Source organism: Salmo salar, chromosome ssa13 (genome assembly GCF_905237065.1).
Source record: "Salmo salar chromosome ssa13, Ssal_v3.1, whole genome shotgun sequence".
NCBI lineage: Eukaryota > Metazoa > Chordata > Actinopteri > Salmoniformes > Salmonidae > Salmo > Salmo salar.
This window is the reverse complement of record NC_059454.1, coordinates 41,921,392-41,938,025: the sequence shown is the minus strand read 5'-3', so window position 1 is coordinate 41,938,025 and position 16,634 is coordinate 41,921,392. Positions and strand designations below refer to the sequence as shown.

General features: G+C 44.7%; 1 protein-coding gene across 2 annotated transcripts in view; it reads left to right on the top strand.

Moving 5' to 3' along the window:
• Positions 1 to 15,604, top strand: part of LOC106567054 (receptor tyrosine-protein kinase erbB-3) — a 32,108-nt gene extending 16,504 nt beyond the window's left edge. For both annotated transcript variants that reach the window (XM_014135888.2, XM_014135887.2), the window contains 15 exons: positions 131 to 263; positions 573 to 666; positions 2,646 to 2,803; positions 2,895 to 2,948; positions 3,528 to 3,669; positions 3,953 to 4,171; positions 4,426 to 4,611; positions 4,871 to 5,029; positions 5,805 to 5,886; positions 6,026 to 6,172; positions 6,520 to 6,617; positions 11,978 to 12,151; positions 12,318 to 12,395; positions 13,186 to 13,486; positions 13,615 to 15,604. In XM_014135888.2, the coding sequence (XP_013991363.1) occupies positions 131 to 263; positions 573 to 666; positions 2,646 to 2,803; positions 2,895 to 2,948; positions 3,528 to 3,669; positions 3,953 to 4,171; positions 4,426 to 4,611; positions 4,871 to 5,029; positions 5,805 to 5,886; positions 6,026 to 6,172; positions 6,520 to 6,617; positions 11,978 to 12,151; positions 12,318 to 12,395; positions 13,186 to 13,486; positions 13,615 to 14,840 (3,251 nt within the window). In that variant the 3' untranslated portion in view covers positions 14,841 to 15,604. The remainder of the gene's footprint in view (positions 1 to 130; positions 264 to 572; positions 667 to 2,645; positions 2,804 to 2,894; positions 2,949 to 3,527; positions 3,670 to 3,952; positions 4,172 to 4,425; positions 4,612 to 4,870; positions 5,030 to 5,804; positions 5,887 to 6,025; positions 6,173 to 6,519; positions 6,618 to 11,977; positions 12,152 to 12,317; positions 12,396 to 13,185; positions 13,487 to 13,614) is intronic.
• Positions 15,605 to 16,634: the final 1,030 nt, after the last annotated feature.

Here is a 16,634-nt window from a genome sequence, read left to right as displayed (position 1 = left end):
ACATGGGAAACTGCTGTTTAGAGGTTCATTTAACCATAATCTGATAAAAATCATTTTACAGACCGTCCTGTGTTAGCAGTTTTGTGACGTTCATGTATTTATGTATGTTGTTGATGTATGTTGTTTACAGTTGAGGAGGGCCACGTGTGTGACCCACTGTGTTCAGACTCAGGCTGCTGGGGCCCGGGGCCCGAACAGTGTCTCTCCTGCAGGAACCACAGCCGAGACTCTACCTGTGTGGCACACTGCAACTTCTACACAGGGTCAGTGTGACTGAGAGAGAGAGACAAGAGAGAGAGAGACAGGGAGAGACAGCCAGAGAGAGAGACAGAGAGAGACAGAGACAGAGAGAGAGAGAGATACACATATATATATATATATATATAGAGAGAGAGAGAGAGAGAGAGAGAGAGAGAGAGAGAGAGAGAGAGAGAGAGAGAGAGAGAGATACAGTTAGAGTTACATTTACAGTTACAGTTAGAGTGGGCTGGCTCTGGCTTTGGTGTGTGCGTGTGTTTGTGAGTCTGCTGTGTGTTTAACCATCACTCTGTTGTGTCTCTCTTACCCACCAGTCAGCCTAGAGAGTTTGCGGGGCCTAAGGGGGAGTGTGTCACCTGTCATCCAGAGTGTCAGCCGCAGGAAGGGAGGGACAGCTGTACTGGACCGGTACTCTCTCTCTCTTTCTCACTATCTTTCTGTCCCTCTTTCTCGCTCTCTCTAAATCCCTCTCTCTTTCTCTCTCAATCTGTCTCTTTCTCTCTCTCTCTCTCTAAATCTCTCTCTGTCTCTCTCTCTCTGTCTCTCTCGCTCACTCTCTCTCTCTCTGTCTCTCTCTCCCCCTTTCTCTCTCTCTCTCTCTCTCTCTCTCAATCTCTCTCTGTCTCTCTCGCTCTCTCTTTCTCTCTCTCTCAATCTCTCTCTCTCTCTCAAATTCATATTGTTTTATTGGCATGAAAAACATTGTGTAAATATTGCCAAAGCATCAATTTATACAATATACAGAGAGACCAGTTTATTAGATACTATTATTAGTTCGGACACCCCTTTTCCTCGGGGCATACATTCTACAAGGCGTGGTGTTCAAACGTTGCTTAATTGGTGTCAAGGGACCGAACGTCTGCCAGGAAAACATTCCCCACACCATTACATCACCGCCACCAGCCTGTACCGTTGGCACCAGGCAGGAGAGGACCATGGACTCATGCTGCTTACGCCAAATCCTGACTCTGCCATCGGCATGACGCAACAGGAACCAGGATTCAATGTTTTTCCATTCCTCAGTTGTCCAGTGTTGGTGATCACATGTCCACTAGAGCCACTTCTTCTTGTGTTTAGCTGATAGGAGTGGAACCCAGTGGGGTCGTCTGCTGCAATAGCCCATCCATGACAAGGACCGACGAGTTGTGTGTTCCGAGATGTCGTTCTGCACACCACTGTCTGTTTTCACCCACAGGACTGCCGCTGACTGGATGTCGCACCATTCTCTGTAAACCCTAGACACTATCGTGCGTGAAAAGCCCAGGAGGACGGCGGTTTCTGAGAAACTGGAACCTGCACGCCTGGCCCCGACGTTCATACCACGCTCAAAGTCGCTTAGGTCACTCGGTTGCCCATGCTAACGTAATTGAATGCCTCGATGCCTGTCTACCTGCTTTATACAGCAAGCCATGGCCACGTGACTCACTGTCTGTAGGAGCGAACCATTTTTGTGAATGCGAGGGTGTACCTAATTAACATTGTGATGAAAAATTTCTAAAATACTACATAACAATCTATTACAATAGTAATAATAATATTTGTTGAAATAACAACAATAGAATGACAACAGTGGATAGTAATAGAAACAATAATGGGAACAATAATAGTCTAAACATCTCTCTCTCAATCTCCCTAGCAACTAACCCCCAGTGCTACCTTCACCCATTCAGTTTATAAGTTAAAGGATGGAAATGATTACGGCCGCGGTCTAACACGTTGACGCTGTTCTTGGCTTTTCGTTCTCTCATTCCTCAGATGATTTGGTGTCTGAATTATTTTGTTAGGGTGGTAGTGAACTCAGTCATGTCCTCCCACTCTCACTCTGTTTTCACAGTGGTCTGTTGTGTTTTCTGGGATCTTCCTGTTGCTGGGGACAAACTGTTACGTGATAGGCATTTGTTTGCTTTTGGCTTATCAGTATTTCGCCCTAATCGTATGTGACATTGTATTTTAACTCTAAACGGGGATGACTCATTTGGTAGCTAACCCACTCACACACCTTTCCACATCGCATGCCCTGTGCGTGATGACATGTATCGCAATACAGTGGGAATAACGCCAAGCCAAACAGGGTGGACTAGTTCTTCCTCCTTCCATTTCTTTATTTGAAATCAACTCTGCAGTACATTGCCCATTAGATATCAGAAAACACATCAGCTTCTATTTTTTGATTTGACTGAGTGTCTAAGAATGAGTCATACGGAGACACATTTGCAGAAAGAGCGACGAAAATGTTTCACTGTTCATCAATATAGTAGCTTGTATGCCCTCTCTCCTCACAATGGTAACGGATTTCTCTCTCTCCTTCTTTCTCTCTCCCTCCCCCTCTCTCTCTCTTTCCTTCTTTCTCTGTCTCTCTTGTTTTTCTCTCTCTCCCCGTCTCTCAGGGGTCTGATGAGTGTACGGTGTGTTCCAGACTGAGAGACGGTCCTCACTGTGTGCCCTCCTGCCCCAGTGGGGTGAACGGAGAGAACGGGCAGTTCATCTTCAAATACCCCAACAAGGACAGCTACTGTGAGCCCTGCCATGTCAACTGCACACAGGGGTGCGTGTGTGTATGTGAGTGAGTGTGCGTGTGGGTGTGTGTGTGCATGCGTGTGTGCTGCTGCAGAGTAATGCTGTGCCTCTTGTTGCAGGTGCTCGGGTCCAGGATTGAGTGGCTGCATAGACAACACTAGACACGCCACTAGGTGAGTGTCTCCCCCTGCTGGAGGTTATATGAAAACACACCCCCCCCACTCAAACAAATCAAATGAAATTGTATTGGTCACATGCTCCGACTTTACAGTGAAATGCTTACTTACGAGCCCATTCCCAACAGTGCAGAGTTAAAAAGTAAGACAAATATTTGCTAAATAACACAATAAAAACAACAACGAGGCTATATACAAGGAGTACCTGTACGGAGTCAATGTGCAGGGGTATGAGGTAGTTAAGGTAATTGAGGTAATACAGTATGTACATCTGGGTAGGGGTAAAAGTGACTAGGCAATCAGGATATATAAAATGTGTGTGTGTGTGTGTGTGTGTGTGGCGTCAATATGCATGTGTTTGTATGTTTTTTGCGTGTGTGTGTGTGTGTGTGTGTGTGTGTGTGTGTGTGTGTGTGTGTGTGTGTGTGTGTGTGTGTGTGTGTGTGTGTGTGTGTGTGTGTGTGTTGGAGTGTCAGTGTAGTATGTGTGAGTGTGTGGGTAGAGTCTAGTGAGTGTACATAGAGCCAGTGCAAAAAAATGACGATAAAGAAATAAATGCCAATCTTTCTCCTGTAGCCCTCAGATCACAGGGATAGCGTTGGGAGTGCCGGCTGCCCTCATAGTCTGCCTGGCGTTGTTTGTGTTGGGCATGCTGTACCACCGTGGCCTGGCCATCCACAGGAAGAGAGCCATGAGGAGGTACCTGGAAAGTGGAGAGGTAAACTTCTTTGGGAACTACAGCAGCTTAAATGACAGTAATTTCTGCAGAGCTGAGAGAAATATTGGATGTACAGTATCAGGAAGTCTAATATAGACCCATTGTATCCAATGCACTTGTGCATTCATGTAATGTGAACTAGTGTGTTTGTGTGCTAATGTACTTGTGTCTCTGTGTGTGTGTGTGTGTGTGTGTGTGTGTGTGTGTGTGTGTGTGTGTGTGTGTGTGTGTGTGTGTGTGTGTGTGTGTGTGTGTGTGTGTGTGTGTGTGTGTGTGTTGCCAGAGTTTTGAGCCGCTGGGGCCAGGAGAGAAGGGAGCCAAGGTTCATGCCCGGATCCTGAGGGCCCCAGAGCTGAAAAAGGTCAAAGTCCTGGGCTCTGGAGTGTTTGGCACCGTACACAAAGGCCTGTGGATCCCTGAGGGAGACTCAGTGAAGATTCCTGTAGCCATAAAGACCATCCAGGACCGCACAGGCAGACAGACCTTCACCGAGATCACTGATGTAAGAACCACACGCTCTTAACACACCGACACTGAGTAACTATACTAACCTCTAGACGGAATGCACTAGAATCCCTTGTCACCAGATAAGTTTGTGTTACGGAGGTGGGTTTTATTGAAGACTAACCTTGCCTGAGACCTAAATGCTTGCGTTAGCTCCCTGAGGCTAATGCCTGGGCTTTAGCTCAGTGAGCTTACACAGTCTTGTGGCACTGTCTGATTCCCTCTCTCACTCTTGTGTGTGCTCCCGTGCAGCACATGTTGTCCATGGGCAGTCTGGACCACCCCTACATCGTCAGGCTCTTAGGTGTCTGCCCAGGTGCCAGTCTCCAGCTGGTCACCCAGCTCAGCAGCCAGGGGTCCTTACTGGAGCACATCAGGCAACACAAAGACAGCCTGGACCCGCAGAGACTGCTCAACTGGTGTGTGCAGATAGCTAAGGTAAGGTCACAGGGTCACAATCAATAAACAGTAGAACCCTTTTTGGTTCCAGGTCCTGTTCACCTCAAAGAACCCTTAATGAACTCCTTTAAAAACCCATTGGTGAAAACGTTCTACTTGGAACCAAAACGTTTTTTTTCTTACTATGGTACAGCAGAGAAAAAAAACCATTATGGTTCTATTATTGACTCTCTAGTCTTTCTTTTTGACTGTTATTATCAGGTCTCTATAATGAAGTCTTTGTGTGTCTTCTCTTCAGGGCATGTACTACCTAGAGGAGCACTGTATGGTGCACAGGAATCTGGCTGCGAGGAACGTGATGCTGAAAAGTGATTATTTCGTCCAGATTTCTGACTACGGCGTGGCTGACTTGCTCTATCCCGATGACAAGAAATATGTCTACAGTGACAGTAACAAGGTAATCAGGATTCAGGACTCATGAATCCTGAATTCACTGCTCCGTTCTCCGTAATTCATCTATCAAGATATAATATTTCACAAGTCGTTGTCCAATATAACAGACGGAATGAGCTTCCTGTCACACCTGCTCCCGCTCTTCCCCCCCTGGCGCTCGAGGGCGCCAGGCTCCCCAGCATTGCGCACTCCTGCCACAATCATTACGCACACCTGCTCCCCCCCCCAACCTGAAAGTTTTGTCACAAAAACTGTTGCGTTAAATAGAAAATGTGCTACTCTGGTCTTGGTACGTGCGTTCGAGCCAACAGCTTGCAGATGCACTGCAGGTAGGGTGGTCAACCTGATGACATTATTACGAATAAGAATGAGAATATTTTTATTGGTCAAACGGCAGTCAAGCATCGATCATCATGTCACCAGAATTAAACCCTCGATATTTATAGGAAAGGAACATCAAGATCACCATGCACTTTCACCACCCTGTGAAGTTCATCATAACTTATTTGATCTGTAGCCTAATAAACTGCTTGGTTTCCCTAGTCATATTGGGAGGACCACACACCATACCATCGCGTTTTCTTCTCGATATGATGGTTATTATATCAATATTTGCATATAAAGGCATTTCCACCGCCATTTCCAGCATCATACATTTTACCAACACAGAAAGATCTCACCATGTAGAACCAACAAATAATCTGAAACGTCCTGCTTCCATCACAGCTGTCGTGATATCTTTTTATATGGTATGGAAACGTGGTTTATGTTACTTCCAGACTCCCATAAACATAAAATGGATGGCCCTGGAGAGCATCCTGTTCCGAAGATACACTCATCAGAGTGATGTCTGGAGTTACGGTAAGACAGCATGATCGTCATTTTATAACATGTTTGTTTGTGTATGTACAGTGTGTTTGTCTGTCCGTCCGCCTGTCCATCCCTCTGCTGTCCATCCCATCCGTCTGTCATCATTATGCATCACCTGTCCCGTCTCCAGGAGTGACAGTGTGGGAGATGATGTCATTTGGGGCAGAGCCCTACGCCTCCATGCAGCCACAGGACGTGCCCAGTCTACTGGAGAAGGGAGAGCGTCTGTCCCAGCCCCACATCTGCACCATAGACGTGTACATGGTCATGGTTAAGTGTGAGTAACCGTACAAAGTAATGTACACACTATGCACATCCAACGACCGACACAACTGCCGTGGGATACGAGGAAAAATACCAGCACTCTTTTGAAATTCTCCTAACTTTATGGGTACGGTTTTAACCACAAACGATCTCCGTCAGAATATTAATAGTTGAAATGCTGTTATTAAAATGACATGTGTTCTCCTTCTTTTCCATTGGGTGACTAACACAAAACATACCTCTCACTCGGTGCTCTTTGACACACGCAAACAATCTCATACTCTTACAGTATATGCATGGTGCCAGCCGCTGCACCCAGCAACCTTGGACATTAAAAATCCTATTGTTTTCTATTACCAGGCTGGATGATTGACGAGAATATTCGACCAACCTTCAAAGAACTGGCCAATGACTTTATTCGCATGGCAAGAGACCCGCCTCGCTACCTTGTCATCAAGGTAAGGAAAAGATTACAGTACTATATTACTTTCCTGTCTGTACGCTATGGAAGTGATGTAGCATTTTCCCGGAAGTAGCCTTGTAGTTTTGAACTTTTGTAGGCTTTTTGAATTGTCTTTAAAATGGGCAGAAATGTAGCGCAATGGTCTTCAGCGTAAATACTTCATAAAATGTATCTGGTAGAAGTAAAGTCATCCACAAACACTAATATAATTGAATTGTACATATACAGTGGGATCTGGAGATAATGGATCATGTCGTTGTCGTGTGTGTAGGCGGCAGGAAAGTCAGGCGCAGGAGAAACCAACTTCGTGTAACTGGAGTAGTTTAATATTATAAAACAAACTCCAAAAAAACCAATGTAGATCAAATTAACATGGGTGAACATAACCGTCGCACACCTATACAACATTCACGAACACATAACCACAAACAATCTCCGACAAGGACATGAGAGGAAACAGAGGATTAAATACACAGCATGTAATTAATGGGATTGGAACCAGGTGTGTAGGAAGACAAGACAAAACCAATGGAAAATGAAAAATGGATCAATGATGGCTAGAAGACCGGTGACGTCGATCGCCGAGCTCCACCCGAGCAAGGAGGGACATCGACTTCGGCAGAAGTCGTGACAGATCATTTGATAAAGATGAGCAAAAAAGACTGAATAGAATAAATGATGCAAATACTGAGTTATATTGTATGCTCAGAAAAATTTGAAAATTACATAATTTTATACTAATATAATTGCTCAGAGAAAGAGATTTGGTTTCACGAGTAATAAAACAAAATGTAAAAGAGATGGGTGTCAATCATTTTGACCCCTCTGTTTTCAATACTCTAGCACCCTGCCCTTGCTACGACACTGAGCCTTTTTCAGAAATGTTTTATGAGATTGGAGAACACATTGGGAGGGCTCTTAGACCATTCCTCCATACAGAATATTTCCAGGTCCTTGATATCCTTCGTCTGTGCTGATGGACTGCCCTCTTCAATTCAAACCACAGGTTTTCAATGGGGTTCAAGTCCAAAGACTGAGATGGCCATTGCAAAATGTTGATTTTGTGGTCAATTAACCATTTCTTAGTGGATTTTGATGCCTGCTATGTGTTATTGTCTTGCTGAAAGAACCACTTGCGGATCTTCCAGGTTTCATAGGCAGCAGCCCCATAGAGATGATATGATGACTTAAAACAATGTAATGTACACTACAACTTAAATATTTTATTAAAGTAAAGTAATATGAATAAATGATGGTTAATAAGTGATAAGAAGTAATGGGAAGTCACTACCATCATGAGACTTTTATTAATTGTTTTATTCCAGATCCTTGATATCCTTTGTCTGTGCTTATGGACTGCCCTCTTCAATTCAAACCACAGGTTTTCAATGGGGTTCAAGTCCGGAGACTGAGATGGCCATTTCAAAATGATGATCTTGTGGTCACTTCTTTGTGGATTTTTTTTAAATAATAAAAAAAAAATGTTTACTCCGAATTTTGTGATGACGATCTTGTCTCATTGCTGCAGCTCCCCAACGGGCTCGGGAGAGGCGAAGGTCAAGTCATTCGTTCTCCGAAACTTGACCCACCAAACCGCGCTTCTTAACACCCGCTTAACCCGGAAGCCAACTGCAACAATGTGTTGGAGGAAACACTGATCAACTGACAACCGAAGTCAGCCTGAAGGCACCCGGCCTGCTAAACAAGGAGTTGCTAGAGCGTGATGAGCCAAGCCCCCCCCCCAGCCAAACCCTCCCCTAACCCGGACGACGCTGGGCCAATTGTGCGCCACCCCATGGGACGCCCGGTCACGGCCGGTAATGACACAGGATCGAACCCCAGGCTGTAGTGACGCCGCAAAACTCTGCGATGCAAAGAAGGCGCCACTCGGGAGGCCTTCTTTGTGGATTTTGATTAGTACTTGGGGTTATTGTCTTGCTGGAAGATCCACTTGTGACCAAGTTTCAGCCTTCTGACAGCAGCAACAAGGTTTTTGGATAAAATGGCCTGGTACTGGGTAAAGTTCATGATGGCGTTGACCTTAACAAGGGCCCCAGGACCAGTGGAAGCAAAATAGCCCCATAACAGCAAAGATCCACCACCACATTTTACAGTAGGGATGAGGAACATTACATGACCAAAAGTATGTGGATACCTGCTTATTGAACATCTCATTCCAAAATCATGGGCATTAATATGGAGTTGGTCCCCCCTCTGCTGCTATAACAGCCTCCACTCTTCTGGGAAGGCTTTCCTCTAGATGTTGTAACATTGCTGAGGGGACTTCCATTCAGCCACAAGAGCATTGAGGTCGGACACTGATGTTGGGCGATAAGGCCTGGCTCGCAGTCGGTATTCCAATTCATCCCAAAGGTGTTTGATGGGGTTGCGGTAAGGGCTCTGTGCAGGCCAGTCAAGTTCATAAACACCAATCTCGACAAACCATTTTTGTATGGCCCTTCAGCATTGTCATGCTGAAACAGGGAAGAGCCATTCCCAAAATGTTGCCACAAAGTTTGAAGCACAGAATCGTCTAGAATGTCATTGTCTGCTGTAGCATTACGATTTCCCTTCACTGGAACTAAGGGGCCTAGCCCGAACCATGAAAAACAGCCAGAGACCATTTTTCCTCCTTCACCAAACTTTACAGTTGGCACTATGCATTGGGGCAGGTAGCGTTCTCCTGGCATCCGCCAACGCCAGATTTGTCCGTTGGACTGCCGGATGGTGAAACGTGATTCATCACTCCTGAGTACAATTGATGTGAGCTTTACACCACTCCAGCCAATGCTTGGCATTGAGCATTGTGATCTTAGGCTTGTGTGCGGCTGCTCGGCCATGGAGACTCTTTTCATGAAGCTCCCGACGAACAGTTCTTGTGCTTACGTTGCTTCCAGAGGCAGTTTGAAGTGTTGCAACTGAGGACAGACGATTTTTACGTGCTACATGCTTCAGCACTCGACGGTCCCGTTCTGTGAGCTTGTGTGGCCTACGACTTTGCGGCTGAGCCGTTGTTGCTCCTAGACGTTGGAAAGGTGGCATCCTATGACTGTGCCACGTTGAAAGTCACTGAGCTTTTCAGTAAGGATATTCTACTGCCAATGTTTGTCTATGGAGCTTGCATGGCTATCTGCTCGATTTTATACACCTGTCAGCAATGGGTGTGCCTGAAATAGCCAAATCCACTAATTTGAAGGCATGTCCACATACTTTTGTATATATAGTGTATTTTCTGCATATGCATTGTTCTTTTCAAGGCCAATACCATCATTGGTGTGCATGGCCAAAGACCTCTATTTTCATGTCATCTGACCATAACACCGCCTGGAGTTAAATGGCATTGGCACTTGAATTGGAACCAGTACTATAGTCAACTGCATTGAAAGATAAATACGGTATAGGCTACACAGGTTTATATTTAAATCAATTGAACTCTATTTTGCTTCTTTTTTACTTTTATCTTTATTTAACTAGGCAAGTCAGTTAAGAACAAATTCTTATTTACAATGACAGCCTACCTGGGCCAATTGTGCGCCACCCTATGGGTCTCCCAATCACGGGCCGGTTGTGATACAGCCTGGTCTGTAGTGACACCTCTAGCATTGAGATGAAGTGCGTCAGACCACTGCGCCACTCGGGAGCCCTTAAAATTTGCTAATAGTAGTCTGTAATTTGTGCCTAAATATATTTCATGATGTGTAATGACGTGTGCAGTTGTGTTCTAAATTTGTGATTTACTGCATTATTATAGGGTAAGTAGTTGTGCTGTGCGATTAGTGCTTTTTGATGTTGCTTTGATTTCAGTTTGATTATAAAAAAATAATCACTTCTTTTTTTTCAGTTTGAATTATTATAATTTTTTTAACATTAAATGGACTATGCATTACGTGGGTTGAATGCTGTAACAATGCAGAATGAAACAATTAATAAAAGTCTCATGATGGTAGTGACTTCCCATTACTTCTTATCACTTATTAACCATCATTTATTCATATTACTTTACTTTAATAAAATATTTAAGTTGTAGTGTACATTACATTGTTTTAAGTCATCATATCATCTCTATGGGGCTGCTGCCTATGAAACCTGGAAGATCCGCAAGTGGTTCTTTCAGCAAGACAATAACACATAGCAGGCATCAAAATCCACTAAGAAATGGTTAATTGACCACAAAATCAACATTTTGCAATGGCCATCTCAGTCTTTGGACTTGAACCCCATTGAAAACCTGTGGTCCATAAGCACAGACGAAGGATATCAAGGACCTGGAAATATTCTGTATGGAGGAATGGTCTAAGAGCCCTCCCAATGGGTTCTCCAATCTCATAAAACATTTCTGAAAAAGGCTCAATGTCTTTATCCTCACAAAGGGAGGGTACTGGAGTATTGAAAACATGGGATCCAATAATTATTATGATTTATTTATTTTTAACTTGTTAAACAAAATGTCTTTCTCTGAGCAATTTTATTAGTATAAAATAAAATAGTTGAAAAAAAACTGAAGCATACATTATACAGGTAAATAAAGGAAACACCAACATAAAGTGTCTTTAATAGGGCGTTGGGGCACCACGAGCCAGATCAGCTTCAATGCACCTTGGCATAGATTCCACAAGTGTCTGGAACTCTATTGGACGGATGCGACACCGTTCTTCCACGAGAAATTCCATAATTTGGTGTTTTGTTGATGGTGGTGGAAAATAATGTTTCAGGAATCGCTGCCACTCCATAATCTCCCATAAGTGTTCAATGGTTTACATTGTTTTCATGCTCATCAAACCCTTCAGTGACTGTCATCCTATGGGGGCATAGCCATGGTAGCCAAAATAGTGGCCTTCCCAGAATGTTTATACATGACCCTAAGCACAATGGGGTGTTAATTGCTTAATTAACTCAGGAACCACATCTGTGTGCAAGCACCTACTTTCAATATACTTTATATCCGTCATTTACTCAGGTATTTTCATTATTTTGGCAGTTACCTGTAGCTCAGTATTAGTATTATTTATTTTAGCAAGAGATCCAATAATTCCGGTCTCCACTTTATCTCAAATGACCGCATTTTTGATTAGGGGACTGAACCCGGAAGTATGACGTAATGCCTCGTCACTTTCATAGCGTATTCCAAGTCCCTGAGTGGCCCATTGACAGAAGTCATTGGGCTTGTTTGACATTGCAGCCGACAGTGCAGGCGGCTGCCGACTGACTGATCTACAAAGAATCTTGCGTCATAAATAACTATTCATTATTATTTTTAGATCAGTCAGTCAGTCACAATTTACCCATGATTTTTTTCACAATTGACGGTTTTGATCCTCTCGAACGTGGCCCTTATTAATGATGCTTTGCCTATAGGACAGAGGAGAGGCGGGGCCAGAAGAATCCCACCAACGGGGATCAGCGCTTGCCAATTTGGAAGCGGGCCTGGAGGACCAGGATGAAGAGGGATTGGAGGACGGTTTGGCCACACCTCCTCTCACCTTGTCCCCATCCAGGACTCTGTCTCGCTTGAGGATGAGCTCATATAGGGTACATCTTACTTACAGTATTCTGCACACATAACTTGAATTTCGGCACTAATCACTCATTGACATCTATTGAGTTACGCACGCAAATTTCTAGTCATAAAATGACAGTGGGAACTTTAACCACTCTCTCTCTCTCTCTCTCTCTCTCTCTCTCTTTGACCTCTCAGAGTTCCAGTGCGACCTCTCAGGCTGGACCAGTAGGGTACCTACCCATGACCCCCGGCCCCGGAGATAACCCCTGTCAGGTGAGACACCACAACTCATCACACATCACAGCTAAGGAGATCTTGATATTAGCACCGTCATCTCCTACCTTCGAAAAGCCAGACACCACTGGCCCTAACACATCACATCTTCAGGACAAGAGGTCGTGGCCTTATAATACAGCCAGACACCACTGGCCCTAACACATCACATCTTCAGGACAAGAGGTCGTGGCCTTATAATACAGCCAGACACCACTGGCCCTAACACATCACATCTTCAGGACAAGAGGTCGTGGCCTTATAATACAGCCAGACACCACTGGCCCTAACACATCACATCTTCAGGACAAGAGGTCGTGGCCTTATAATACAGCCAGACACCACTGGCCCTAACACATCACATCTTCAGGACAAGAGGTCGTGGCCTTATAATACAGCCAGACACCACTGGCCCTAACACATCACATCTTCAGGACAAGAGGTCGTGGCCTTATAATACAGCCAGACACCACTGGCCCTAACACATCACATCTTCAGGACCAGAGGTCGTGGCCTTATAATACAGCCAGACATATTTAGTTGCGAGCAATGAGTGGTGTGACTCCCCTTTGCCAAATGGCTTTGTTTAAATCAGTATTATAGCTAAACATTGCCAAAAGGCAATAACTGCTCTAGGAAGTTCAGACACGTTAAAAATATTGTTTTGGGTTCATCTCTATCCCACTGCCAGTCCCATTTGGTGGTGATATTTATGAAGATAATACGGTTGATGATGATGATTTTATGTAATGTTTTCCTCAAACTCTTCCATTGTGTGAACTTCTTACAGCTGTTCTCCCAGCGCTCTCGTCTGAACTCAGCTCGGACGCTGTCGGAGGGGTCAGAGGGCAGTGGCCTGGACAATGAGCTGGCGGAGGGAGTGTCACTGAGTGGCAGCCTGCGCAGGCAGCAGCTCAGGGCTGGCAGGGACAGTAGTGGCAGTAGTACCCACCACACCTCCACCACCATGGTGCATAGGAGCCAATCTGCAGTCTCAAAGTCACCCTCCTACAGGCCTGAGAAGGAGGAGGAGGAGGAGGAGGACCACTATGGATATGTACTGCCTGGAGTGTTGGGCACTCCTGAAAGAGGTGAGAGGGAGCGGTGACCCCTGGATGTGAAAGCTACACAGCAAATGGATGTGATGTTTTGAAATCGGTTTTGATGGAGTGATTCTAAGTTCTATTCTCTAATATCTGTTTTCTCCTTTCCATGGTAGATTCTCTCCTGTCTTGCTCACCCTCCAGAACTTCTCACCTAGGTAGAGCATCTCTCAGGGGCTCTAGGAGCTTTAAGAATCCACTGTCACCATTGGCAACCATCTCAGACCCCACCGAGGACTATGAGCTGATGACCAAACAGCCGTCCCCTCTGCCCCACTCCCCCAGAGTCACCTCTGTACAGATAGAAGGGCCTTCAACTGTCCTATGGAGTAAAACTTCTCCTCTGCCCTCCCCTACCTACAATACAGCACCCTCACCACTAGAGGGGGACTCACTGATGCAAGGGGACTCTCCAAGCACTGCAGCTGCTCTGAGGGGAAGCCAGAGGCCAGCAGAGGTCACTGACAGTTCTGTGGCTGTATCAGTAGAGGGAGAGGAGCTGCAGCCGCTGTCTGAGAGGCCTGACAGTGGAGCTGCTTTGTTTGGCAACCGAGGGGCCTCTCAGGGTCAGGGGAGGCCAGAGCAGGGGGCAGTAGTGGAGTATGAATACATGGACATCTGCAGCACCATGAACACCACAGACACAAAGAGACCCATCTTGGAGAGGCGTGAGAGCCGAGCAGCTGACTTGAGGAGGACAGTGGCAGAAGAACGAGAGAGAGAAGAAGGAAAGAGTCAAGACCTAGAGGAGGAAGAAAGGAAGGATGAGGAAGCTGGAGAGGAGGATGATGTTTACCAGTATACTAATAAACAACCCAGACTCCTCCGAGAGAGCAGCCGAGAGGTGGGGCCCAGCCCCAAGCCCAGCCTCCGCTCCAAACCCAGCCTCAGCCCCAAGCCCAGCCTCAGCCCCAAGCCCAGCCTCCTCCCCAAGCCCACTCTTAGCCCCAAGCCCAGCCTCAGCCCCAAGCCCAGCCTCAGCCCAAAACCCAGCTTCAGCCCCAGCCCTAACCCAAGGCCAGATGGCTCCACAGCTATGGAAGAGAGCCAGGTGGAGGAGTATGAAGAGATGGATGCCTTTGGAGGGGACTCCAGGGGCTCCCAGCGAGTGGACCACCAGGAGGCAGAGTACCAGAACCTCCCAGTCCTTGGGAAGGGGAGGGCCACCACAGCTGAGGTGGAGGGGGGTACGAGCACCAGGTGTGCCGGGCTGGGGGTGGAGGGGTACATCAAAGTGTGCTCCGGTGTGGGCGTGGTAGACCCAAGCAGCAACACATCGTTTGACAACCCTGACTACTGGCACAGCAGACTGTTCCTCAAGGCAGATGCTGTACGCACATAATGATGTGGACTGAGAAAACAACAACCATGATGATGCAAGCACAGACAAATATATTTGATATAGTCATGTATCAGGCTCTGGTGCAGCTCAACTGGTAATGTAGCGTTCTTTTAGCGCTACATTACTGGCTGAAGGTTTTTTTTTGTAATGTCGTGTATGTATTCTCAGTTAGTTTACATCATCTATCCAAACCTCATGAACCAAAGAAACATACAAAAAAAATGTCCTATGTAGCGTTGATGTTATCTATCCATTTATAGTGACATCACAGTCTTCAGAAATGTAACCAAGTCGGCAGCTCAACATCAAAGGATAGCCTAAACTGTCAATAAGTCAAAGGCAAATAGTGCAGGGAGAAATATATAGACATAGCATACAAAATGTACATAGACAGACATAGCATGTATACATAAAGCAGAAATAGGCGGCCAACGTACACACACTAATGCTGGATCAAATTCCTGTGTTTGCACTTCAACTTGAACCACTTCCTGGTGAAACCAATGTTTACCTACGTGGAACCTCGAGGTTCCATGGGTGAGGTCTGCCATGTAATGTAAATTTGTAGCTTATAGTTTGCTAAATGAAATGAAGTATTCTTGGTGAACATTTATGAATGAATTTTAGTCATGTATTGGCTATGTTATTGCAAGTGATTGGAGACGAGCACTGTTTTGTCAAAAAAATGTATACGTTTTCATGTAATATAATGTGAATTGCTGTCATGAAAAATTAATACTTATACATATAATTGTTTTACAACAGTTTGGAGTTTTGAATTTGATTGTGTGTGTGTGTCTGTACTTGAACAGAGCTATGCTCAATCATGAGGCATCAAAGCCAAAGGAACTGAATAATATTAAGAAATGCTATAGATGGAATGAAAGTAGTGTGGATAATCTAACAAAAAACACTTAGATAACAACAAATTCAATCGCTTCTAGACAATTTCCTGGACAAAATGTTTCACTGTAATAGTGACGGTGTAAACTTAGCACTAGAAAACCTAAACAGTATATTTGACCTCTTAACTTCCTATCAAATCTAAACATTTCAAGCAGACAACCTAAGAAATTTAATTACAGTGACAAATAGTTTTATGAAGAATGCAAAAACCTAAGAAAGAAATTAAGAAACCTGTCCAACCAAAAACAGAGACCCAGATAACCTGAGTCTACACCTTCACTATGGTGAATCACTAAAACAATGCAGAAATACACTACGGAAAAAGAAGGAACAGCACGTCAGAAATCAGCTTAATGTAATTGAAGAATCCATAGAATCTAACCACGTCTGGGAAAATTGGAAAACAAACTTGGAAAACAAACAACAACACGATAAAGCACTTCTCCAATCTTTTTGGCTCTATAACAAAGAACAAAGCAAAAACATATACTACATGATCAAATACAAATCTTAGAATCAACTATAAAAAGACTACCAGAACCCACTGGATTCTCCAAATACATTGAATGATCTACAGGACAAAATACAAACCCTCCAACCCAAAAAGGCCTGTGGGGTTGATGGTATGCTAAATTAAATGATAAAATATACAGACCACAAATTCCAATTGGCTATACTTAAACTCTCCTCAGCTCTGGCATATTCCCCAATATTTGGATCCAAGGACTCATCACCCTAATGCACAAAGTGGAGACAAATTTCACCCCAATAACTACAGTGGGTTATGCGTCAACAGCAACCATGGTAAAATTCTCTGCATTATCATTAACAGTAGACTTGCACATTTCCTCAGTGAAAACAAGGGACTGAGAAAATGTCAAATTGACT